Genomic DNA, 27,706 nt, shown 5'->3' with positions numbered 1-27,706 from the left:
AGTCCCATGTAACTTTTTATTCAAGAAATAGATACTCTCTTTTCATTTTGGATGTTTTTATTACACTAGAACACATAGGAAAACATGAGTCCTTGCCGTGAGCGTGCTTGCATCGTCATAAACCTGACTCTCATAAAACTGACCTCCTTGAAAAATGTATGGTTTTATCTTTCTGTTTCCATGGAATCATGCAGGTGATGTGCCATCTCCAGAAGATTACACGGTGTTGCTTTAAATATACAGCAGCACTGCATGGGCCCTTAGTCATCTCTTTTGTGCAGGAGCATATGCTCTCTGTCCCTTCACATTTGGCCTGTTTTATTCAGAAGATCAGGCCCCTTACAGTAATCAGTGTCCACCGCCTCAGGGCACTGCACACAATTAGTGTGTTGTGCTGCCTCGCTAAATGCCAATTTGGGCTGTGAGGCTGAGCACTAACAAGAGTCCCCCTTTAATAATGCCTATAGTATCTGCTTAGCTGTGGAAAAGCTGATGGTACATAAACCTGTTTTATCTTCATAAACTGGGGTCTTATTAGAGACCAATTTGGATCTGGGAACATAAAACACCACGGAGGCACCATCCAACAATCACAGCACAGCTTTCTTATTCAGACTTTGAATCAAAACAGTTTGTGTATTAAATAAAATCTCCTTATTGTACAAACGCAATATTTGGAACTAGACAAGTGTTTCAATGAGATGTTTCCAAAATAACTATGAAAATATCATGGAGAAAACAAGAACACTCATGCCAATAAATTAATAAGTATTTAAGTATTGTTATGTAGTTTAAAATATAGTACAGGGTAGGGATATGGTCAAAAAGTCAGTGTTTTAGCTCAGACTGTCCCAGTTACCTCTGCAGGTGGCTCACAGAGCTGCTTCAGACTCTGATGTTATATGGAAAAAATATGTCACAACAAGATGAAAAGTGTTGCATAAATGTGTCTTGATTTATATGTCTGAATGACACTAGCACTTTTAACAGTTGCTACACATTTAAACCAAATGTTTAGGCAAAAAAAAAAAAAACAAAAAAAAACCTTTTAATTTAATTAAAGAAAATAGAGATGGAGATACTAGCTTTTGTCTTGGTGAAAAGTACAGCTATAATTCAGATATAAACCCTGATTCAGTCATAGTTTTCAGACATCATCTATACCTGATATAGTAGGAAACCAGTGCACAAGAAATAATCAATACTTTTACACATACCAAAAGTTTATTTCTGCCCAGTTCAGCAAAGGAAATAAGATGCCTATTATTACTATTAATTACTAACTAACTGATTCTAAATTAATAAAATTAATTAATTTAGGAGTAAATTAGAAATTTAATTTGCATATACGTAAAGATACAAAGTTATCCAATAGTTCTCTGTATAAATCTTTATGTCATTATTTCCGTGTGACTTCTAGGAATTTGTGGCCATGCTGCACAGAGCATGTCTTAAGTCAAGCACAACAGAGCTCTTGTGATTTTTCCTAAACTGAATTAAGTTATTTTTGCCTTATAGGGATTCAGACCAGCTAAAGTTGCATTGTATCTGACCGTCAGCTCTAAGCCTCTTCTCATCGGTGCAGTTCTGTCAGCTGGAGATGAGAGAGCCTCAAAAGCGCCTTACACTGGAGCTGTTTTGACACTGCTGTTGTTAATCTATTCAGAGCCTGTCTGAGCACACTGTGTAATGTAAGGCCGGAGAGGAGAGAGGTCAGACAGAAAGAATGTGATTATGTGTGCTGCCAGGTGAAGGTCTGCTCTCTGATATGGGCTTTGATTTTATGTCTGTGGGAAAATTGGCCGAACATAGAACACCGTGTGGAATGACCAGACACTATGCCTGTTGTATATGGGGAGAGGAGGGCTTGTTATTGTTTTTACCTTATCACAATCCTGTATGATTTAATGTACTGATACTCTGCAGGGACATCACACTGGGGGTGTTCGATAGTGCATTTCTACTGGCAGAATGTTCAGCAGTTTCCATGTTGACAGAATGCACACATTAGCAAACACATACAAAAATGTTTTTAAATCATTTGAAAACTCAAGAAAATATACCAAATGGATTTTTTCAGGAGGCAGTGATCAATACAAGAGTTCATGGTCCTATTTAGGTGTTTCATTTTCAACAAAAAGGTGAAAGTGCCTAATTGAAAAACGGTAGACTAGAGCTAGCTGTTACTGTGCGAGAGACACAAAAGCACAAATCATCTCAACTGTTCTCACAAAATCAACTCAGATTGTGCTAATAAAGCTAAGATTAAAGTCTAACTTCAGTAAAAGAGCTTTTAACAGAATAGTGCCTTCAGGTAACTTCACGTCCCCAGGGAATGATGATAACTTCAGCTGCAAAATATCAGTAGGGAAAGTTTGACATGACATGTTAGAGAAGGTACAAGTGGTCATCTTAGAATAACTTTTTGTATATCTTGACAAAATGTAAGAATTATTTACAAGCTTCCTAGAGGGTGGTTACATTTTAGCCCAATTCTTCAAAAAACAGCAAAAATATTCATACATTTTAGGTTTAGAAATTGAAGTGTATTTCGGGGTTTTCTTCACACATGAGACCAGCATGATATGGACAGGCGGACAGGTGGTAATGCCTCCACAGTAATGCACTGTGACCCTGAAGGAGCTCAGAGTAGAGCCGCTGCTACTGAAACGTGTTGAGCATCTGTTTAGGATGCTTCCCTGGGGATGTGTTCAGGGTATGTCCCACTGAGAGTTGTCCTGAAAAAAGACATGGGATACAGCTGTCTCATGGGAATGTCTTAGGATGTGAGGCTCTCTGCTGCTCTCGACATAAACATCATTGGTAGGAGAAAAATGCTGTTGTTATGTCTTTGGTCAAGACACTTAACCCCACATTCATACATCAATATATGCAGTAGGAGAGTGTGTGTGAATGGGTGAGTGGTTCCTTAATGTAAAGTGCTTTGAGTGCATTAAAGGTAGAAAAGCACTATATAAAAATATATGACCATTTACGGTTTATTAAATCTAGAAATTAAATATTAAGCCGATAAACATTAAGTTTAGTTTCAGGAAGATGTTGTGTAATAGTCTACTTGAAATGATGTTTCAGTATTGTTATAACTGAAGTGTTAATTATTACAATTAATCAAACAAAAAGGAAAAAGTGAATCACTGCACACTGGGAGCTGTTGAATTCTTAGACAGAAGTGGAAATAGCAAATAGTGTTTGGGGGCTGTCTCAACGGGGGACAAATCTTTAGTCGTGTTGGACAGATCTTCTTAGGATGACAATCCTTAATGAGTCTTTTCACTTTTAAAGCAAGGTCCATTTTAGCTCCAGGTGGTTGATGAAACACCCATTTATTTAGAAATAGCCCTTTGTCACTTTTTAGCACCACTATAGTTCTGTGTCTGTAGACGACACTGTTTTAACATGTGTGAACTGAAACTGTAGCATATCAAGTGTTACTAATTAGCACGTATTCTGTATACGACTACATACCTGAGACCGCTGGGAATTCATTCTGTCTTTGTGGGAGACCTATGCTTTCTATAAATACCTCCACTAGTTTACACAAAGGATGAAAGGGATGGGGTGTAATGCTTTTGTGTGTTCCTTCTCCCTGCTGTTGTAAAGCAAACACATTTTCAGGGGTATTGTATCTCCATTTTTCACTGACTTTTTTCACTTTGTGTTTTGTCCTATTTACTGGTTTATGTGCTAGTTCGAACCTGGCTTCAAAGGACTTAGCTGAGCTGAGGTTGCCTGTAGCTACCTGCTTTCAGAAGACATCAGATTCTCAGCATGCTGCAGCACTGGGAGTTGCTATTTCACAAGGGTATGCTGGTATCCACTTGAATTAACCAGTGCACTTTGTAATACATATTTTATTTAATCCCAGTGAGGTAGGATTAGGTATAGATTTATTGATGTATGGAGATTAGTCAGGATTATGTAGTTAATCCTAGTTAAATCAACAAGAAAGTTTTGGCAACCGTTTGATACCACTGTGTATTCCACCCACTCCCCCAAACATGTACAGTGGCACTTAGCCATTTCATCAGATTACATACAACACATAAAGTCGATTAGATCATTTTGCCAACCTAGAGATTTGTTTTTCAGTAACATTGGTCTCCCGATGGTGATGTTTGTCAATGTTTTCATAATACCTCTATCTGATGTGTGATGATTATTACTGTGATAATTCTCAGGGGTAAAAGTGTGAAGTGAAACGGACTCGTATTGGCAGTATCAGCATTGAAACAGTGGCCTGGGAGTCGCCTTATCTTGCAATGGTGAAAATATAGTGGATTTGGTAGGCCAGGGATATCTATTGACCTACAAAGCCATTTTATTTCACTATTGAGAATACATTACATTTTAAAGATGAAGGCAATAAGACCATCTCCAAGCAGCTTGGTGTTCCCGTGATTACAGTTGCACGTTATTCAGAAGTTTAAGGTCCACATGGGTGTAGCCAACCTCTCTGGACGTGGCCGCAAGAGGAAAATTTATGACAAATTGAAGAGATGGATATACGAATGGTAACCAAAGAGCCCAGGACACCCTCCAAAATTAAATGTGAACTTGAAGGGCAAGGTACATCAGTGTCAGATCGCGCCATCCGTCCAAAGTGGACTTCATGTGAGAACACCACTGCTGAAAGCAAATTTTAAAAAAGGTAAAAAGTAAAAAAAGGAAAGTAAAATAAAAAAGTGAGACTGGAATTTGCCACAACACATGATATGTAAAAATGTAAAATTGCATGTATTCTTCACTGTGCTGCAGAGCACAGAATTCCCCTTAAGTTACAACTGCAAGGATACACAATTTCCCTTATCGAACTTCCTAACATAATACTCCGTTAATAATAATAATAATAATCTCTCCTTTTAACATATAGGTGTAAAACTGAATGGTGAAAAACTCTTTATCCCATAGTGACATTCATACATGTACAGAACAGATTTACAACTCCACCAAGAGCTAGATGTGGAGTGGAATCAAAAACTCATATTCTTGTATTTTATGGTCTCCCCCCCTCCTCCTGTATCTCTGGTATGTCTGACACGTCGCTGCATTGTTAAATATCAATGCCATTCTTCATCCTAATGACCACATGTGAGCAGCATCAACAATTGCTTCCTTCCTATTCTCCGGACTTTAATCTCGCCACCGCTCTCTGGCTTTAGATAGGTAAATGGAGAATTCAACAGCAGTAATTCACCTTTTCATGACAGCCCCTGCCTCCAAATGGGAATTTATAGAGGCCAATATATTAAGGTAGATTCCCTGTTACCTTCCATGTCATGGTCAATTGATGCTACTTTTTGACTATGGTGAATTGCTCCTTTGTATTCGAATTGGGATTCTGCACCACAGTTCCATTGTAATTGCAGTCATGTCTAAATATGCTGCTTGATCTTGGATGATTCGTATGATCAAAACATGTCAAGGCAGCTGTGGCTTACTTGGCTCTTAGCAACCAAACATCAAAATGACTCAGTGATCTGCCCCAATCCTGTCCCGTCTTATTTGTTTTCTCCTTCAGCTAATGTTTGATCCGCTGAGTTTGATCATAGATGTGGAGTACCAGAGCTGTGAAAAGACTTACAAGTTACATTTGGGTTTTTGCATTAATCATCAAAGTTAATGTCCAACTGTAATACTTAAAACACAGTATATTTACTTGTTAATAGCTGTAACATAATAGTTTACAAAGGTCAATACAGTCACATTCACATATTAAAAACATATCTAAGGACACATAAGAGTAATGTGCATAAAATATTTAAAGGTACACTGTGTAACTTTTCTAGAGGGGCTCTGCAACCTGTTTGTCTCCTTGGAGATGTTAATGCTTTGACTTAGACTTAGACAAACTTTATTGATCCACAAGGGAAATTATTAGGACACAGTAGCTCACACATCACAATATAATATAATAACAAAGAGCAAAAAAAAAAAAAAAAAAGTTGTAGGGAATATTATCTTTTACATAAGGGTGATTTGTTTTACAGTTGTAGGGAGTATTATAGTATGAATGTAGTCCTGTATCTCTCACTGTTTGAGCGGAGCTGTAGGAGCCTGTTGGAGAGATTTGGTTTATATTATCTAGAGTATGGTATTAAGCTAATATGTTTTGCATTTATTTAACTACATGTGTTCAAGTTCTCAAAAATATCTTTAAAAACATCTACAGTGTTTTTAAAGATCTTACTGTGAGTAAGGTCACCTCTCCTATAAAAAACTATCCTGTAATTTCTAAGTTTCCATGGTGGTTCATACGTTTATGGCCATACTGTACAACATCTCCATGAAGCCAATCACTTGATGGACCCTCTACCAGACAAATTATACAGTGCATCTTTAAGAAAAGTCATTTGTACAGTAACAGATTCAGATCCACTAGTATATTTACAACTACTTTGTCCAGATTTGTTTTGTTTTTTGTTTTATGTATTGATTACAAGCCATATTTATATATGTTTATTAAGATTAAATTAAACTGAAAATGTAATTGATCAACATGCAAGGGTACATTTTATCACCCAGTTCAAAGTAGTGTAAGGTGAATTTGTGAATACTTTTTTCCATTTAGCAGAGGCTTTCAAGGGGAAATACGTACAGTTAGAGTTTAATTAAAATACCCTCTTCCCTGATCACATTTCTGCAGTGATGGTAGTGAACATATGGTAGGGGGTGTCTGTGTCTCTCTCTGGGCTGTCTGTATAACTGATGTGTGAGTTGTCCCTGCCCACAGAGCTGTTAAATATCAGAGGTAGTTAGCACAGGCCTGGCACCACCTCCACTCACCTGCAGCAAAGAGATACTGGAGCTGTCAGGTCAATGTTATTTCATATTAATCATTCGCAACAAAGCAGCAACAGATAAACAGGCATTCATTTTTCCTCAAAACATTTTCAGAAACAGCATTTAATTCTTTATTGTCATGACCTTAAAGGGCTCTTATTATGCCATTTTATGATCTGTTCTGTTACAGTGTTGTGTCCTCATCATAAACATACCTGGAGTTGTGCTATGTTTCTTTCGCACATGTTTAACACACAAACCCTGCATATTTAGGTTGAGGTCTTTTCTCAAAAAGTAGACACTAGTGCTGATTATCATTCAGAAGTTGCCGATACGATACATACCTCAATACAGTGATCTTCCAATTTGATATGTTTCAACATGATATATTTAAATTCAATTTTATATGGTTCAATAAAAAAATTAAGGCTAAATGATGGCCCGTGACTCTAAAAGTCTTTGTTAAACCACTTCTTGTGCAAAGTTAAAATGAAACATGCCCATTTTAATCATAAAAACAGTGAAAATGTTAAATGTGTTGTATAAATGAGTTTCTGTCCTCTGAACAAGCAGCAAACCTGTAGCGCTGTAACAAAACAATTTATTAAAAAATAAGGCGATATGTCTATACAGCAGCCTACGATATTGATACTGTATCATCACATTAAACGATACAATATATAGATATTTCAGTATTTTTGCACATCCATAGTAAACACTCTGTTCCACCTTGTGATGTCATGTGGTAATACAGGAAAACCTCTACTGTGTTTTAAACTCTATACACCTTGACTAGAATCTTTTGAATGAATCCAGGCCTGAAATTGCTAATGTCTACTGGACCAAAGGTAAAATGTAGCTGTTAACTACTACTATATAACATCACAATGTGGAGCAGAACATTTTGAGCTTTGGAAATGTAGAGACTAATAAACCAGGATAACTCAAACATGTGTGAATAAAAAAAAAACATAACTCTAGGTCTGTTTTTGAAGAGGTAACAGCATTATATCATGGCTAAAAGCTCACAAGAATCAATTCTGTGCAATACAGGACCTTAAAATATGACAAAAGCAGGTTTCCAAGCACAATCTCCTAAATAAATTTAGGTTATAAACATAATTCTTAAGACATCAAACAATGAAGATAAGAGTTGCAGATTCAGAAATTGCACAGTGAATTCTTAATGAGGTAGACAAGATAGACAACTGTTCACTTGTATTCATTCACAGAGACCAATTCTCACCCAACACATGATAAAACAAGAAGGCCATGCACACACACCTTTTAAATTATAAAAGCTATTACTGTCATGTCATTCCGACAGGCAACTCTTTATAAATCACATCTCCTTTGTTCTCTTGTGATAATAAAATATGTAATTCTGATGTAACACTTTAAATCTTGACGCGATCATGTCTTCTCTTTGACAATAGCTCATTATCACTCGATTGTCTGAATACATCACAAAACTATTGCGAGCCAAAGCAATTAACCATTCAGCGGACATGATGGAGACAATACAAGGCCAAGATCTACTACCCCATGATTACAGCAGTCTCTCTCTCTCTCTGTGTGAATGTGGGGTGCGTTCACTGTAGACTGATAGTGTAGGAATCGGGAGGACACGGCGTATTTCTCATCATTTCATCATCAAACACCAATTGCTCCCTCTGAGGCTGAGGCTGTGAATGAGAGCAGCTAGAACAAGGGCGCATGTTGCAGGACATTAGATCACTCACAGTGTACATGTGAAAACAAGATGGGAATTTACATGCTTGGAAACTAGTTTGGATAAATGGTGGCGGTGGGGAGCTGGTACATGTCCAAGGGGCTAGACCACACAGGGCTATAGATGAAACCCAAAAACTGAGCCAGTAATAAAACGCATATCCCTGGAAATGTGAGAAAATGATGGAAAAAATAAAATAAAATACAAAGCAGGATTGTATGTACTAGTATATGTTTAGAGCACTGTTGCTTACTGGGTATTCTTCAGAGTTATTCACTTTCCTAACATGATCCATTCTAGTATCCTAATTATTCATCAGCTGAAAAGCGCTAAAGCAGAGTTTTTCAACAACTAGCATGATAAAGGCGCACTTCCTTGCTTCATAATTACATGACTCTTATTTTGACCCTTAGAGCAGATTTTTACAATAGGTCTGGTAACACTTTAGATTAGGGACCACATATTAATAGCTAGTTAAAAGTAAAATGCATAATAAGTGCTTAATTACATCTTTGTTAGTATTTATTAAGTACTTTCAATGCATTTTTAAGACAATTTTTTGCTAGTACCAACCCATTAACTATTTTCTTCCCATTACAGTAGAGGAGATCACAATGTTTGATGATGTTTTTGTGCATACACTGAAATCTTAATAAGCATTAAAGGTTGTATGGAGGATTTTTTTGTTTCAAGTTGTCAATGATAGCATTATAGAGATGCAGTAGCCTTGTAATTACGATGACCAAAAAAAAAGAGAATAAAAATTCATCAACTCTGGACGTGGTGGGGCCAGCTAAACATTTGCCAATAGATAACGACACTGCCTCGTTATCTGTTAGCTGACAGGCTGTCAATCAAACTCCCTACGTTTCTAGCGTAACTGACTTGCCTGCGTGCCGCCGGTACGTGGTTTACGTACGCCTGTCACGCAGTCCACAGACGCAAGCCGCACAGACGCTGTTTACTCCACCAACGCAACAGTTCTTAGCGGCTTTTTTTGACCTATATCTTCCTCGCAGTTCGCACAAAGTTTGTTGCAATGGCGACAAGAAACCAGGAGCAGTTAGCCGCAAAAAGAAAGTCAGTTTTTTGAGATTGCTGAAAGAAGAAGACAAGGGGAAAAGCAGCGAAGCCAAACTAAGGTGATTCTTGAAGATTCATTCCAGCGATGGCGCAACTGAAGCAGACGCAGGGTCTAAAAGACTGACGCACTGGTCGCCAAATTACTCCTGGACAGGTCACTTCTGCTTATTATGAAAACGTACTTTATTTCCAAGAGCTAGACAAACGTTTTTCAGGACACGAAAGCGATATCCTATGTCTGAAAACGTAATTTTCAAGGCAAAGAAAGAGTCCGCTTGCTGCTGCGTGTTGTAGCTAGTTCATTCGCACTGAATCTCCGCGCAACCTTCTCTGCACCCCTTTCCTGCTCCTGTCCCCGCTGCCCGTTCCGCTCTTTCCCCCTTCTCCTCACTTCTCCGGGCACGGAATCTCCGCGCACCGCTCCCCTCTCCTCTCTCCTCTCTCCCTGCTCCGCTCTTCTTCCCCTGCTCCTCACTTCTCGTCTGCGCACGAAATGTCCGCACACCCGCTCCCCCCGCTCCTCACTTCTCCGCCTTGCCTAACCAACACTGCAGTTAGTTGTTTTGTCATGTGCACCGCACCGGCTGTAAACAAACCTGTTTCTGGCGTAAGGAGGAGGCAGGAGGAGGCGTTTCTACGTAGGGAGCTGTAGGGGAGGGGGGGTGGTTTCACGCATGCGCAACATTTGAAAAAGGACAAACAGTCGCTGGATTTCTCGTTCCTTGGAAAATCCTCTATACAACCTTTAATAAGTGTTTGATTAATACCAACTAATAGCTAAGTAACAGCTAATTAGCATACCAATTACCACCCTTAGTTAGCTATTAATTTGTGGTCCCTAGACTAAAGTGTTACCATATGTCTGTACTGGGGAGACACACACAGTTAATTACACACAAACACACACACAAACAAAACCAAACCCTAAAACATCTAATACTGTCCTTGGTATGGTATTCAATATCAAGGTCTGTTATTTTCCACTATGTAATCAATGGTGTTCATTAAAGGTGCACCATGTAACTTTTGTGGTAGAGGGCCTGCCATTTGCTTGTTTCCATGGAGATGTTATTGCTTTACCTTCAGTGTTCCAAATTATGACGTTAAATTTATCACTCTCCATCAGTGTTGGGAAGGTTACTTTTAAAATGTATTCCCCTACATATTACAGATTACATACCCCAAAATGTAGTTTGTAACGGAATCCATTAAATTACTTAAAGTGAGTAATGTAATCTGAATACTTTGGATTACTTGATTTGCTGTAGAGAAGCAAAGACGAGGATGCTTAACCGTATTAAAAATATTATTGATAGAAGAGGAGGAGACACGTCTGTGCAGCATGGTTTAGTCCTGTTAAATCCTGTTACATCCTGTTAAATCCTGTTTTAGTCCTGGTTTAGTCCTGGTTTAGATCTAGTTTAGACCTGGTTTTAGTCCTGATTTAGACCTGGTTTAGCTTCCAGCAATGAGTGGAATTACAGAAAAAAAAAAAATAAAAATAAAAAATAAAATAAATACATAATAATAATAATATTAATAATGTGAAAACAGGAAAATACCGCCGTGTAATCCATTTATTTCAACAAAGTAACTGTAATCCAATTACCACTCATTGAAACAGTAACTGTAACTGAATACAGTTACTCATAATTTGTACTCAGATTACGTAACTCCAGTACATGTAATCCGTTACTCCCCAACACTGCTCTCCATAGAGGCAAGTAGGAGATGATACCAGGCCAGTTTAATCTGGGAAGTGATCCCACTACAAAGGTATTTTTGAGCAATAAAAACACCCATAATTGAATAAATGCATCTTATATACGTCTAATACCATGTTGTGGAACATTACAGGTGAAGTCATAACATCTCCATCGTAGCGGACCACCAACCTGAAAAGTTACACAGTGCACCTTTATTTTCCTTTCCCCACCATCCAATCACCATGTACCACAGACATATTTAATCTAACCTAGTCTAAAACCAGTGTAGCTTTTGTGCTGGTTGCAAACTCACATTAAATTTATTGCAAACATACATTAAATTGTGTTATGAATGTAACGTTGATTCCAGTCTAATTCTGTCTAGTTTATTAGTACAAACAGACAACCTCTCTATAAAGAAATCTGCGTGCCTTCCAGTTAAGCAGTCATTGTCAGGAGGAAATGCCGTGCTCAATAATGCATGGCTCATTTCAGAGACCATTGCCCTTTTGGTGCCTGCTCTTCTCACCGCTGCAGTGATTAGAGTATCTCTCTCAGCCTCCTTCAAGGCATTTTATAAACCACTGGATCTTATTCTGCAGTTTTCAAAGGCTACACGTGAACAGCGTTAGGGCAGAGAGATAACTTGACCTCTGGAGCTCATCTTGGTCTCATGTCCTTGGAACAAAAAGGCTATAAACATTCAGATGTCATCCAGGGCGCACTTGAGCACAACCATAATTCAAGTTTGTGTAATTCCCTTTCAGACAGATCTTGGTATGAAGTAATGAATCTTATAAAAATGTAATATAAAAGTAAAGTCTATTAATTACATACAGTATTAAAATGTGCTCATAATAAAACATATTTATTAAAAATATTAATCTGTCATCATGAATATCACAAATAATCCAAAAGCATTCTGGACAGTTATACAACAAAGATTCCCTTTCGAAACGAACAAATGATAGACCATGTATGAGATGGTGGTGAGTCAAAGCCTTATTTCTTCACTTGGCCTTCTCCTTGAGCTCCTTTTTCGTGTTTGATGTATCTTTTGTTCATAGCCTTAAACCTTGTGTGCAGTGTTATAAAAATATATGAGTATCTTCTGGAGAAAAGGGTATTGATCTAACTGATACGCTTTCTTTTATTGGGCATTAGATATAATATGTATACTGACAATGGGCACACTGAAGAAGCCAGCAGAGGTTAATGGAAAACACACATACCATATTTCTTTAAGTCTTCACAGTGTTTCCTGCACTGTTAGATAAGGAAGAGGAAGTGCTCTGTATCTGATCGAGTCCCATAGCTGCAGTTTACCCTCTTCAGTAATGCATCGCTCTGGAAGTGTAGTAAACCTTAGTAACCTATGTGGAAGTCTTCCCTTCAAGTCAAATCAATACTTCTTCGAAAAGTGAGACTTGTCAATGCATAATACATGGGTGGTTGACTCCCAGGTCTTTCTGTGCAGAGTTGGCATGTTTCTTTCTGTGTCTGGATGGGTTTCTCACTGGCACTCCTATTTTCCCCTTCAACCCTAAACATAGAGTAGTAGTCCTGACCAAGCCTAGCTCAACATCTGGAGCTGTGTGGAGTCCCCACTGCTCCTGACCGGTTACCCCAGCGACCTTTGGGTTAAATGCAAGCATGATAAACTATACATACCTAATATAAACAATTGTGAAACGAATTAAAAATTTTTTTTTTGATACAGCTCATTTTTGGATTTGCATTGTATGAGGGTTGTATAAGGGTCTGGAGCAGGGCCATTGCTAGCCATTTGGGTGCCCTAAGCACAAATGCTTGGTGGTGCCCCACCTCACCCCACCCATGTCCACCTGGAATGAACAATAAATCAGAATTTATCAGTGCGATTCACTTTATTTCCAAAACAAATACACCAAACATGAAAGTTAAAATAATAAATTGTTAAACAAGGTTAATAACTAAATACCACCACCATTACTATAAACAAAGATTTGTGCAATGACTGCAGACTGAACATTGAACTTAACATTGTAAACACAGAACAAGTACATACTCTTGTAAGTAATAATATGCACATTTATTAATGTACATAAGTACAAATAATTGCGCAATAGAATTTACTCAATCAAGGAACTTTAAACAAGAATCTGAAAGTGAAAATTTCTCTGCAAAGAGTCTATCTGCTGGCATGTGTAGAGGTCCAGACCCTGAGGGAGAGAGAAATAGAGGGAGAGAGAAAGTAAGGGAGGAAGAGAGAGAGAGAGAGAGAGAGAGAGAGAAAGAGAGAGAAAGGGAGATTTTGGGGGATTCTGTTCACGCTGGCCCCTGCTTCTTGTCTCTCTCTTGCGAGGCTTCACGTGCCTGGTTTTTTGGTGGTGCTCCTGCAAGCACTTGGTGCCCTACGTGCTGTGCATAAGGTGAGTGTGCGGAGCGACGACACTGGTTTGATGCCTATCCCCGAATGTACAATGTTACACTGGGTCTCCTCAATAAGGTTTTCAGGGCAGAGACAAACTGTGTTTACAAACCTTCACTCACACATTTGCTATAATTCTACAAATCACCTTTTGAACCTTTTGTCATTACTAAGGTAAAGAAGGTTTCAAAAGTCACATCTACACTATTTTTGAAATCAAGACATTTTGACTCCAGGCATCATTTTCAGTCTGATGGTACTGGCCTGAGACACTAGATATTTTACTGATCTACAGTCCTACGCATAAAACTTTTGGACCACTCCTAGATGGATGAGGGATTACTGCCAACTTTTGTATAGTTCATAACCTCCTTGCTGAAAGGTACACCACTCTTCCATTGTGTACTTTTGTAGCAGTAAAATGTTAACAAACAGTGTTTCTGTGTTTAGGTGTTTTTAAGTAAATAGTGGAGTGGACCAACATAGGCCTATGCATCTCTTTTTCTTTATATTATGCTTTATAATATACTCCACCATTACACCTCTCATCCCCCTAACTGAAATGTAGCCAGTCACCTCAAACTTCCAAAAGGACATTGTTGTGCAGTTTAAGAACTCCCCATTCTGTCTCTCAGTATCTAGATGAGCTCCACGGTGGTTCTAACCTTCTAATGATGTGCTCCAGCTCAGGCCGCAGCAGGACGCCCATGTAATTTCCGTCTTTATCCGGAAAGATGACAAGCGCGGTGGCAGCTGGAGTGGAGCGTGATTGGAAAGCGGATACGCTGTCGTGTTGTGTTCACTTGGATGGACTCTCTCTGAAGTGAAGTGACTGAGATTTGGTTCCACTTCAGAAACTACAGTTGGACGTTTAGGATTAGTTTTTCTGTTGCTACAAAAGAGAGAGGCAGTGGAAGTGGGCTGTCAAGATTGTGTGATTGAGGTTGTCTGAGGGACCACAAATACTCAAAATGGAGATTTAATAGGAAAATGAAAAGCTAAAAGGCCATATGTAAAAGTTATTATCACAAATGCTTTTTTAAAAATATTATTATTAAAGCTGCCAGCATGCCACTGTAATCGCACGTAAAACGGCAATTATAGAAGGAATTCTGTACTTATCTGACAATTAAAATGAATACACCTTGATCTTGTTATGAATGTTGTAAATCCAAATGGTTACATAAATCAGCTTGTTCATACCCAGAAAAGTAATTTGTTATACCCCTGAAATCCAATTTTTCACAAACTGAGAAAACTGAAACTCAGATTTACATAAATGTTGAGTCGGCCACTCATCTAAAATAAGTTGGAGCATGACAACAAAAGGGTCTGAAAACTCATTACAAAACAGCTTTCTCATATGAATTTAATTTGTGTTTAGTCCTGACATTTGAATATTGTGTTGTAGTTTCACAAAAAAAATACCCTCTTGATAATGAAATATTTTCTTTTAACAGAGGCATACCCGGGAAGAAATGTGGGACCATTATTCTGTCCGCGGAGGAGCTAAGCAACTGCAGGGTGAGTCAAAGTGCCTCATTTTTGGTTCTCATTTAGATTCTTCAAACAAACAAACACAAAACTCTTGACAAATTGTGCTGCTGTGAAACATGCAATCACGTACACAGTGGTCAAAGTTGAATAAAACATTGCTACAGAGACCAAAAAAAAAACAACAAAAAAAAAAAAAACCCACAAGATTTTATTCATGGGCTACTTTTTGTAATAGCTTTGTTAAAACAATTTTGCCATCCAGTCTAAACATTTAAAAACATGACCACTGGGCTTGCCATGTGGCCTGGCCTATATCAAGATACCAGACTATATATTTATTGACTTCTTCTAGGGTAATAAAGTTTAATGTTATTTCAATGGAAAGTGTTAACGCACAATTATTGATTTGACATTGGGCTATCTTTTCTGAATTGATAATGATCACTGGACATCTATGTTTAAGCTAAATTATAATTGATCTTACTCTGGAAAGAACTGAACTAATAGCTGTCCAAAGACACATTACGATGCTGCAGATCTACTTGCCAAAAGCATTTTATTGATTTATTTGTTTATAATTTAATTGTTACCACTGTTATTCTTAGTTCTGACTTCATTAACTCACTACTGCTGATGTATTATGGGCTGTCGGTACGAAATTGTATGAGACAATTGCGCGTGTGGCTTGAATTATATTAGTGTTCTTTGCACTGTTTACAAATGCTCTGAACTAAAGTGGGTTGGCTAATAGCTTTGACTTGTGTGTCGCAGTGTTATCCGTCTTTTGCAAAATGCTACTGAATATTCTACGTCTTTGAAGATCTAGTTTAATGAGGCTGTGTTTATCCCAATCACTGAAACAGCAATTTTGTCCTGTTTGCGAAGCGTTAACTCATTCATCTGTATAAACACACCACGCTCGCTAATGTCCATTGGCTTTCTATCCACGGCGCTAAATGAACATAGTAAATAATTGTGTTACGACGCTGCCAGTGGAGAAGGCAGAGAGGCTCATTGACCACAAAGCTAACAGGGGCGATAAAGATGGCCACTACCGCTGGGCCTGTGGGGGAATTAGGCCTCTGAGGTATGACCCTGGGCGTTTAAATGGTTTGGGGCGCACTCACATTCAGCACGGTTGGGCAGGTTGAAAGTGGCGAGGTTGTTATGCGCTGTACCTGAAGGTGCTAATGCTGCCCTTGAACTGTGCTGTGCACTAACAAGGAAAATGCACCGTAAAATATTTATCATTGCAGCACAGAAAAGCCATCATGTTTATCTGTATTAAGATGTTATTGTTTTGTTTGCTATGTGTGGCACTGAATGAATGAATGAAGTTTATTTTTGGTTGTTCACAAGGGAAATAAATTAATAAATAAAAAAAAAAAAAAATATATATATATATATATATATATATATGTAAATGGTAAATGGTCACATTTTTCTATAGCGCTTTTCCACCTTCAAGGCACTCAAAGCGCTTTAAAAAAAAAAAACTCACCCATTCACAATTGTCACACACTGAAGTAAGTTGCTTACGTAAGTCCATTTTCATCAACATCATATATATATATACATTATAATTGTACATAAGAACAAACAACATAAACCATTCTCATCATTGACAACTCAACATATAGTTACATAACCATAATTGCATTATTCAATTACAATGTGGTTTTAATCTCTTGAAAAGCATGCATTCTTACTCTTTGCATGCTCACCTCTCCACAGATCTGACTGCCACCTGCTTGTCTCCATAGAGACAGATAGGTTTAATGCTGTACTCCATGGAGGCAAGCAGGTGTACACCCTACTTCAGAAAAATTACAAAGTGCAGCTTTAATAAATATTACATAAAGCTAGGTTTAGGATTTTAATCAGAAAGCCCTGAACCCAATGAGCCTGTGGTTGGACAAAAGGCTCAGCTATCTCTCGATTCTCTATAACTTCCCAAATAAAATTTACAGCTTCAAAGTGTGGCTTCTATCCATTCTTCAGTTTCAGGAGTATAAAATAGTCACTGGGAGCCAAGTGCAAACGATGAGGTGAATGGACGGGAGCCAAGTTGAGGCTGTGAGGTGGATGGTGGAGGCGCACTGCTCTTTACAGCTCAAAAGTGGAAGGAGGTGTAATAACGTTCATATATCTAAAGCATATCCCACTTGAACATAAAACCCAGGAACCTATGTAAAATGTAAAAAAAAATAATAATAAAATACACATATCATTTTACAGAGTTTCATAATATGTAAATCAAGACAAAATAACCTTTTTTTTTTTTATATAATAGTCAAATTGTTTAAATATCCAGTCATACCTAAACTAAAAGTAACAACCAATAATAAAAATTTGAACAACTTGTTTACAGATTTCCATTCTAGTCTTGTTGCTTGGTTCCATGTAGTATTCATGAACGTCTCTATTCTGCACCAAAATTGAATGTGTCATGAAACAGCAGTCCCATCCCATTGAAGTGGGCTTATCCTGTCAGGAACACCTCCATCTGCTTGTTCTGTGGCAAAGATCCATCTCCTATATTATGTCTAGTGTGTTCATCAGTTTGGAAAAAATCTAATGCCACTTCACAGTAATTGTATTTTGACAAATATGTCTTCCAATAACCCCGTATACGACAGATGTAGCAGGCTTGTGACTTATCAGGTGTAGAGCTGTTAGCAGCAACACTGGAAAGCCCCTCTCCAGAAGCAATTTTCTCATATAAATGCAAATGATGATCTCTGTGACAACGAGTCTCTCCTGTGTCAGTGGCTCATTTAGAGGGTCACTGCTTTGACATGTCACTATAACCCTCTCATGTTTATAGCGGTTAACCCTGAGACCAAAAGCACAGTTTCCCCATAAAGAAAATAGCATACATTGCAAGACATTTAGATGTGTGCTGTCCCTTGTGAATTGAGATTTATAGTGTTGTGACCAATAACCCAGCCCCAAGGTAAACAGCTGGAGGGAGAGGGGATTGTCTTGGAGACAGTAGCTGGGAAAGTGGTCTTGTAGCTGGTCAGGTGGCTCTCTGGACTGGCACACATCTGGTTGGGCAGTATCAGTAACAGTGTGGATCAAAGAAAGGTTTCTCTGGCACTAAGTGTACAGCCCGCTGCCTGTGGCGCCTCTGTAAAAGCTCTGCATCTGTATGTGTATCTCTAAATCAATAGGAGAAATACATGTGGCTAATTCTAATATTTTAATAATAAATTTATAGTGCCCCATCATCTTCTTTAAACTCACTTCTAACAATGAAATGTTTGTGAACATCACACATATGCGTGAGCCCAACCGATATATCGGTTGCCCAATATTATCGGCTGAAATGGGCACCTGGAGACATATCGGCTATCTGCCGATATGCTTGCTGATAGGGGCCGATATTTCACGTGGGCATGTGATACATCGTTATAAATCATAGACTCTCTACATTATGTTCATTTAATCCAATTTACAGACAGATAAATGTCCTAATATGTGGCTCCGCATCAGTATCAGTTATCTGTGTGTGTGTCCGTACTGTCCCTGAACACACGTCACTCACGTCATGTCACTCACGTCATGTCACTCACGTCACGTCACTCACGTCATGTCACTCACGTCATGTCACTCACGTCATGTCACTCACGTCATATCACTCACGTCACGTCAGTCACGTCACGTCACGTCACGTCACGTCACTCACGTCACGTCACTCACGTCACGTTACTCACTTGCGTTTGTTTACACTCGCAGACACGGATCCAAACACTTAGATCATATTCTTTTTACAGACAATCGGTTTGAGTCTGGATTAAAAGGACTTTTATTAGTGCAGACTTGTGATGTGAGGAGGAGCCTCTGTGAGAGGTGAGTGTTGCAAATATGTCGACTTTGAATTTAGTTTTGGTTATTTGTTATTAGCGATCAGCTTCTGTAACTCCTACACATAAACAGGCTGTTTTCTACTGGCCTATTGTAAAGTGACTATATTGGCTGTATATTTGTTACTGGAAGCTACATTGATATGTAAATGAGCTGCGAAGAGACGTGTGAATTATGACATTTGCACATATAATTAATTACCGCGGCGCGCAGCATTTACGGCTAAGGGCTAATAGCGGTAGTTTCTTTACTAGCTAGTAGTTATGGGTCGGTCACGAATGAAGTGGCTCTTAGAGCCGGCTCTTTGAAGCGAACAACGGGAGCCTGATCCTTACTGGGAGCTGCAGGTTTTTTTTTTCTTTCACTTTTTTTCTCTTCATGCTGCGTGCAGACTCGTGGTAGTTTGACAGCGGCAGCGGCTCGAAACAAAACTTTCAGAAATCTGCATGTGCATAGGATAGAAAAAACTTACATATTTGGCTGTAGTTCAGCATAAAATAAATAAACCAGGACTAATCTTGGGCTTGAGAGTGCGAGAGAGATAGAGACCGAGTCCCGACACTCAGTCCTGGTTCAGTTTTGGTTTAGTCCTGCTTTACACATGGTTTAGATCTGTTTTAGTCCTGGTTTAGTCCTTTTTCAGTCCTGGTTTAGACGTGCTTTAGACCTGCTTTAGTCCTGGTTTAATCCTGCTTGCAACAAAACAATCTGAAGAGCTGCTTGGGAGCCGAAAGAGCTGGTTGCTTTTAGTGAGCTGAGCCAAAAGAGCCGGTTCTCTAAAAAGGACTGGAATACCCATCACTAATAGCTAGAATGTGATGCAAAAATGCCATTAGGCCAACCTACTGTGTGTAAATATGACGTAAAGAGGCAGAATAACAATAAATGTTGCCTAAATAAACCCAATTTAAAATCCACCAGAGCCAAACGTAAGTTTTTTAAACAATTCAAGATTTACAGTAAATTTTTACATCACTAAATATATCGGCGATTATATCAGCTATCGGCAGCTCCAACTCCCATTTTATCAGTTTCATATCAGCCACAACAAAATCCATATCGGTCGGGCTCTAGTATATATATGTTTTGGTACCAGTGTCCTCAGTCTGTCTGTAGTTTCTACTAAACCATAGATGTGAGTCCTTCAGCTCAAGCGAGCTGAACAAAAACAAGTTTATGTCATGCATCTGTTACATGAGTCACATCTGTGTCACTGGGGTATTACACACAGAGTGACTATAATCCACTCTGACTTGTAGGTAAGGAAAATACAAAAAGAAACCAAAACATACAAATTTAACAAAACCAGTTTGCAGTTTGTCTCAGAGATTTTTGTGGTGTTTCTTAACATCTAAACTTGGTGATTCCATTTGGAACACTCCCAAGTTCAGAATTCTCACTGGGAAAGAAAGAAAAGAACCAAGTAGGCTGCCAGATAAACACAACCATCAGCTGTCACGCAAAACTCTCTAATCACTCTAATCACCCTCAAACTTCTCCGACATAATTACTGTAAGAAAGTCCAAATATTGTAAGGATGGTTGAGTTACAGTCATGAAGCTTTACATTACATGGTTTCCTGGCCTTGTGAAAAACAAATATGATGTACCATGTCAATCATTATGTCAGTTTTACACACACACACACACACGTACACGCACACGCACACACACACGCACGCACGCACACACACACACACACACACACATATATATATCACTGAAATGGCTATGGATCACTATCTATGGCCATTTCAATGTGACATTTACATGCACAGCACTGGTCCTATAGTGCTGTGCACGCCTATAGTGACAGTACCTACACATCCACAGGGCTTTGAAAACCCACTCACACTTTACACTGTGACATTGTGCATCTCTCTCTATGCAGTGCTGTCTCTTGGCAGAGCAGAGAAACAGCAGGACAGCAGTGTGGAGTATTCCCTTGGTACACCTAAACCTCCAGCTCCACTGAATCTTCTTTCTTTTTCTAGTTAATGAGAGGCCTGCACCACATGCTGTTATGTGGAAGCTTGCAGCACCATTTTGCTGCTACATAGTAATTGTGAAGGCCATGTCAAGGCTATAGCAGCTCTCCTTGTAACCATTGTTAAAATGAAAAAACAACTTTAAGGTCTCTATAACCTGCTGAAGTGAAGTTTCATGACACTGTAGTTTTTTAATCCACAAATGAGACGCAGCGTGAAGTTGGCAATTTAGCGGTTATGTAAAAAGCTATCAAGAGTATAAAACTTGCAACAACACAAGATGTCATCATAACTTGCCGGATTCATAGCCAATTTACTCACTTTGAGATGTCCTGCCATGCGCCAGTCTATATTGTAAATCACTGAAGCCACAAGCGGCCTCTGACTGTTTTAATCAGCACTTAGCAGAGCTCTTAGGTTGAAATCCTCAGGGAGATGATTGGAAACAGGGCGAAACAACAGCGCTAATCACTTCTGCTGGTTTTCTCAAGAGCATATGAAGCTATTACTGACATCAGGGAGCAAATGTAATTCTTCTGTTTCTCAAAAACTTTAAACTATCACATCTCTCATAAAAGTGGTAAAAAGATGAGGCGTTAAGGACAGAGAGTGCAAGCTGCTGCCATAAAATTTTGCACTGAAAAATTTAATGAAATACCGATTCTGTCTTACTTAGGTCCCCTTTAGTGAGATATAGTCTGACCAGTGATCATTTGTCTGCAAATGTAATGTGCCAAAACCAAAGAAGAATTCCATCATTATTTGTGATGGTCTGAAACTGTGTCAGAGCAATCAGTCAATATACAAAATGTGGTACAAAGAATGAACAATTGTGAAGTAGCATTGTCATACATGCTTTAGGGATGCATACTATATTACAATTGCTTAAGCATTCTTCACTTTTGCACTGGCACATCAAACCACAAAGCCTGCAATTAACAATTATGGGATTCTTGTATTAGACAATCAGTTCATATTTCAGTCTTCTCTGGGCATTCCTGGATATGTATACCATGTATACTCTAAACAGAATAGGCCTATATTGCAAATCTAATTGCAATTATACTTACTTAATTAAATCCATTCCAAAATTGGCTTAGCATGATTTATATCAGTGTTTCCCAAACTTTTTTTCTGGGGACCCATATTTTAAGTCTCAAACCTTTCTGACCCAAGTCAATAGACATTCTTCGTAAATAACAAAATAAAGGTGGATTTGACCATTACTGAACCTTAATGAGGATATTTTATTGTTGACTGAGTGATCATGTCTCTGAACAATTAGTATTACTCAAGTTTTAAACAATGAAAAATAAGCAATAAAAGGTGTCTGTAACTAGCCTAGTTGGACATTAAATGTAGCCCATTTCTTTTGCTTTTAAACATTCAATTGAACCAGCAATATTGGAACCAAATTGTCAATAAAATAATTCCAAAAAGATTAGAAATTATACAAAAAATGTCTGAACATTTCAGCATTTCTAATGAGATCGGTGGGCCTGTCTGTGTTTTTGTAGACTGTTCCAGTCCGGAGTGCAGGAGGAGAGCGTAGCAGCAGATCAGACACAGCGTTCAGTCTGTTTCTGTGCTTTGTCTTCATTTTTGTGAGCCTAGATGTGTCATGTGTCAGAACTGTATATTGCAGACTTACATGCAGATCATGACAAAGTGACCCAAAATAAAACTCTTATGACCCACCTGAGCATCACGACCCAGTATTTGGTAAACAATGATTTATATTGTACTGTGTAATGCCAACAAATGGGCAATCTGACAGAAATTGAAAAAAAAAAATCATAATATTACATGTGGAGATGTTAAAATGTTGTTTAAACCATTTCTTTTTCTTGAGTCTTACTTCTACCCAGTTCATGTATTTGTACTTTTATGAGATAAGCCCCTATCCTGTATTGCTCATGTTGAATGTGAATGGCTCCTATAGCTCTGTGGTTTGGGGCAGTCAGGGCTCGGCACAGTGGGAACATGCCTCTGATCTGGGTCAAACCGATCAATGGAGGTTTGACCCAGGGCTGAGCACAGTCTGATCTAATAGCTTCACGTTTACACCCTCAAACCCCAAAGCAGCAGGAAGTAAAGCGCCTGTTTACCGCTCTAAGGGGCCAATCTTTGATATCTAAATGTGATGACAGGGTAGTTGCATCATCAGTGTCAGAACTTGGATGAAATATTCAAAAGTAATGCTGAATCCTAAGGCAGATTATGCAGATACATCCTGTTATTGAGCATGGCATGTTCAAACGGTAGCATTTATTTGTGTAGTGAAATATTAGTTGAATAAAGATTAGAGCCTTCTTTTTACAGTTTGTTAGACAACTCAAAATGAAAGTCAATTAATGAAATAGTCATTTAATAAATAGCCCAGCCTGATTCCAACTTTATTTGGCCAATGGGTGATTCATTTGAGTAAAATGTTTGTGTATAATGCATTTGACACATGTAAATCTCATTGATCACTTAAGACCACAAACTGCCCTCCTGGTTAAATCATTGCAATTCTGTATTATAACTTAGTAATGAAATTGAGCTAGGCAGTGACCTATCTATTTAGTTGGCGCCTTCCACCTGTCTGCCATATTGCCTCATTATTATTCAACGCTTTCTATTACCTTGACCAGCGTGGACTCTGTGGAACCAAGAGCATTATGAAGCATATTCATTGTCCTTGTAAATGGCAGCACACGGTGAAATGCTAGCTAAATGAGCATAATTATGGTAATACCGGGCTTTGTAATGTATCATTAGCAGCACTTGTACCCCCCACATCCTCTTTGTACACAGCCCCCTCCTCTGCGAGCCCCATTTTAGAAGCCATTACTTTGCACAGCTCTGCATTGTCTCTCGTACTATTACTATGATTATATCCAACATCAAGCAGCTCCAGTGTGCTATCTTTTATAACATGCACCACTGTTACACTGGAGATGCATAAAGAAGTGATAATGAATGCCTGTGCAGGTGTGGGAGACTTCTTGCTCATTACAATTTAGTCAGCACTTTGCCTGTATGTGGTGCCAGTCTATTGCCTTTATTTCTTGGCACCAGCTTGCACAAACAAACAAGGCACCGAAGATTCACAATGTTCTTAAGTTTTATTTCCCTATCTGTTTCTCTCCACAGGACTGTGCCACCATGCAATTCTGTGCCAACAAACTGGACAAGAAGGACTTTTTTGGGAAGTCCGATCCTTTTATGGTTTTCTACAGAAGCAATGAAGATGGCACGTGAGTTTGATTGGTTTCTTTAACAGGTTTCACTCACAGACAGTTTTTCCTATTAATTACATTGTTGTACTTTACCATGAAATATTGGAAAGCTAAATTCCCAAATATGGAACCTCATCATTTCTATTATCGACTAGACCCAGGACTAGGGGTGTAACGATATCCAAGTCTCATGATGCGATGCTGTCACAGTATGAACCTCACGGTACGATATTTATTGTGATATCATGGGAAAGCTTAGGATATGGTTGGGAGACTCACAATATTATGATATTATACATAATGACAAGACTAACATTATAAAATGCTTTGACCAGTCATTTGGTACAACATTTATTGTCATATTCTAGGGATGTCACAATATCCAAATCTCATAGTACAATATTACCACAGTGTGCATCTCAGTGTACGATATTTATTGTGATATTTTGAAGAGGCTATAAATGAAAGATGGGACACTTTTTTGCTTTACAAATACATTAACAAGATTTTAGTGTGAATTATTACTGTCACAATCTCAAGAATTCAAGTAAAAAAACATATATCTTCATGTTGTCTGCACTGAAATGAATCATGGGATATGTAGTTCTCCATGTTTATAATCCGTTGCTACTATAAAACCATGCATTTAAGCAAAGAAATTTGTGATTTGGTATACTGTGACAATCCACGATATTATTGTGAGACTTTTGATGATATGATATCTTGATATTTCGGTTACTGTTACATTCCTACTCAAGACCATTCTATATTGCAACAAAAATCTGCAGGAGATCAGTATTCATTTTAGCTGCCCCTGATCTGTATTAAATAATATTGGCCTATAGAATATTATGATGTCATCTGAAACTCAGCAATTAGTGGTTTTCAGATTGTAAAATGTGATAGTAGCATACTCACAGACAGGATTACATTATCAATTACATACACCAGGAAATATCTAAAAGGGAAATGCAGAAAAGTTTAACTTGATCAGACTCACTGTATGTCATGTCATCATCATTATTTCATCTTTGCACTGTTTCTCCTTACGACCTCTTGTATATAACTGAGATACATTCGTATTACTGTATTTCTATATTTTATTTTTACTTGCAGATATACATTTATATAGTTATGCTTTATTTGACATCAGTCTATTTTTGCTGCTTATTTATATTGTTGCTCTGTGTTATTATAATTTATTGTGATGTGTAAGTTACTCTGTCCAAATAATTTCCCTTGTGGATCAGTAATGTTGCCTAAATCTAAGTCATATTAAAATTTGCATTTTAGCTATATTAACTTTAGCTGCCTCCTAAATATTATTGGCTTATATAATGTTGAGATGTTATCTGAAACCCAGTAATAAACAACCCATTACAACCAAAATAGGCAGTTATGACCACATCTGTCCCTCCTTTTACAAAACCACTTCTGTTTTTGTTCAGAATTACCCCAGAGTTCAGTTCAGACACAGAGGATTTCCCCAAAACTGCTGTGCACACAAGGTTGTCTAAAAACAGGATGAAAACAATTTCAATGAGCTCCAATGGGACCTGATTTGGGAAGCATTTATTCAGTGTTGTTTAGCAATCCATTTTAATATAGCTATCACAACTGTGGAGAATGATCAAAAGGGAAGGGCAGATGAGGTCAGCAGAAGGAGGTCGGGTGTTTTAAGTGCAGGCAGTGTAGGCACAGTGGGGAGAGGTTTTCTGAGTTGAATTTAAAATCACTTCTGACCTGTGTCTTCAGGTTCACCATCTGCCATAAGACGGAGGTGGTAAAGAGCACGCTGAACCCGGTGTGGCAGCCCTTTTCCATTCCTGTCAGAGCGCTGTGCAACGGAGACTACGACAGGTACACTCAAGCATGATGGAGCCTGGCTTTCCATCTCCTTATTTTATACGAGAATAAGTGTTACTGTCAAGTATTGTGGCAGAAATGGTGGATTTTTATGTGCTAAAAAGGATATTAGGGAGAGATGGAAAAGATTAAATTAGCAGAAAATCAATGTGGTTTACTGGAGCATGGGTCAGAGAAGGTCTTGTCTATCTAAAAGCAGCCAGGTAATGGTAGCAGTCTGCAAAGTGGGGTGTAGAGGTAGTGCTGTAGAAGTAGTAGAAGCAGTGTTGTCACAGTAGAGAACAAAATACTATTTTTATTTTACTAAGAAAAAGGCTCAGTGTCGTACAGTACTGCAACGGTATTAAAAACTTGTATGTGCTATTTTCTGATCTATGTTATAATGTTGTTTCCTCATCATACCTGGAGTTGTTTCGATTCATTCACACGTCCATTCATCCATTTTCGTCTGCTTATCCGGGGCCGGGTTGCAGGGGCAGCAGCCTAAGCAGGGACTCCCAGACTTCCCTCACCCCAGACACGTCCTCCAGCTCCTCCGGGGGAATCCCGAGGCGTTCCCAGGCCAGCTGAGAGACATAGTCCCTCCAGCGTGTCCTAGGTCTTTCCCGGGGCCTCCCCCCGGTAAGACATGCCTGGAACACCTCCCGAGGGAGGCGCCCAGGAGGCATCCGGAACAGATGCCCGAGCCACCTCAACTGGCTCCTCTCGACGTGGAGGAGCAGCGGCTCTACTCCGAGCTCCTCCCGTGTGACTGAGCTCTTCACCCTATCTCTAAGGGAGCGCCAGCCACCCTGCGTAGGAAACTCATTTCGAGCGCTTCTATCTGCGATCTCATCCTTTCGGTCACTACCCAGAGCTCATGACCATAGGTGAGAGTAGGAACGAAGACTGACCGGTAAATTCTTCACCACAACGGTCCAATACAGCGACCGCATCACTGCCGAAGCTGCACCGATCCACCTGTCAATCTCACGTTCCCTCCTCCCCTCACTCGTGAACAAGACCCCGAGATACTTGAACTCCTCCACTTGAGGCAGGGACTCCCCACCCACCTGGAGAGGGCAAGCCACCTTTTTCCGGTCGAGAACCATGGCCTCGGACTTAGAAGAGCTGATCTTCATCCCAGCCACTTCACACTCGGCTGCAAACCGCCCCAGTGCACATTGCAGGTCCTGGTTCGATGAAGCCAACAGGACAACATCATCCGCAAACAGCAGAGATGAGATCCTGTGGTCCCCAAACCGGACCCCCTCCGGCCCCTGACTGCGCCTAGAAATTCTGTCCATAAATACAATGAACAGAACCGGTGACAAAGGGCAGCCCTGGCGGAGTCCAACATGCACTGGGAACAGGTCTGACTTACTGCCAGCAATGCGAACACAGCTCCTGCTCCTGTCATACAGGGACCGGACAGCCCTTAGCAAAGGGCCCCAGACCCCATACTCCCAGCGCACCCCCCACACGACACCCCGAGGGACATGGTCGAATGCCTTCTCCAGATCCACAAAGCACATTTGGACTGGTTGGGCA

The 27,706-nt window shown here is 39.2% G+C and overlaps 1 protein-coding gene across 1 annotated transcript in view; it reads left to right on the top strand.

Annotated features, from left to right (window-relative positions):
* cpne5a (copine Va) overlaps positions 1-27,706 on the top strand; it is a 115,862-nt gene that overhangs the window by 47,335 nt on the left and 40,821 nt on the right. The window contains exons 8-10 of the mRNA XM_055165912.1: positions 15,193-15,256; positions 24,225-24,328; positions 26,066-26,170. Of these exons, the coding sequence (XP_055021887.1) occupies positions 15,193-15,256; positions 24,225-24,328; positions 26,066-26,170 (273 nt within the window). The remainder of the gene's footprint in view (positions 1-15,192; positions 15,257-24,224; positions 24,329-26,065; positions 26,171-27,706) is intronic.

The sequence above is a fragment of the Boleophthalmus pectinirostris genome, unplaced genomic scaffold, assembly GCF_026225935.1.
Source record: "Boleophthalmus pectinirostris isolate CB_2022bp ecotype Guang Dong unplaced genomic scaffold, ASM2622593v1 HiC_scaffold_8, whole genome shotgun sequence".
NCBI lineage: Eukaryota > Metazoa > Chordata > Actinopteri > Gobiiformes > Gobiidae > Boleophthalmus > Boleophthalmus pectinirostris.
The sequence above is the reverse complement of the archived record's forward strand: the minus strand, read 5'-3'. Positions and strand labels throughout refer to the sequence as shown.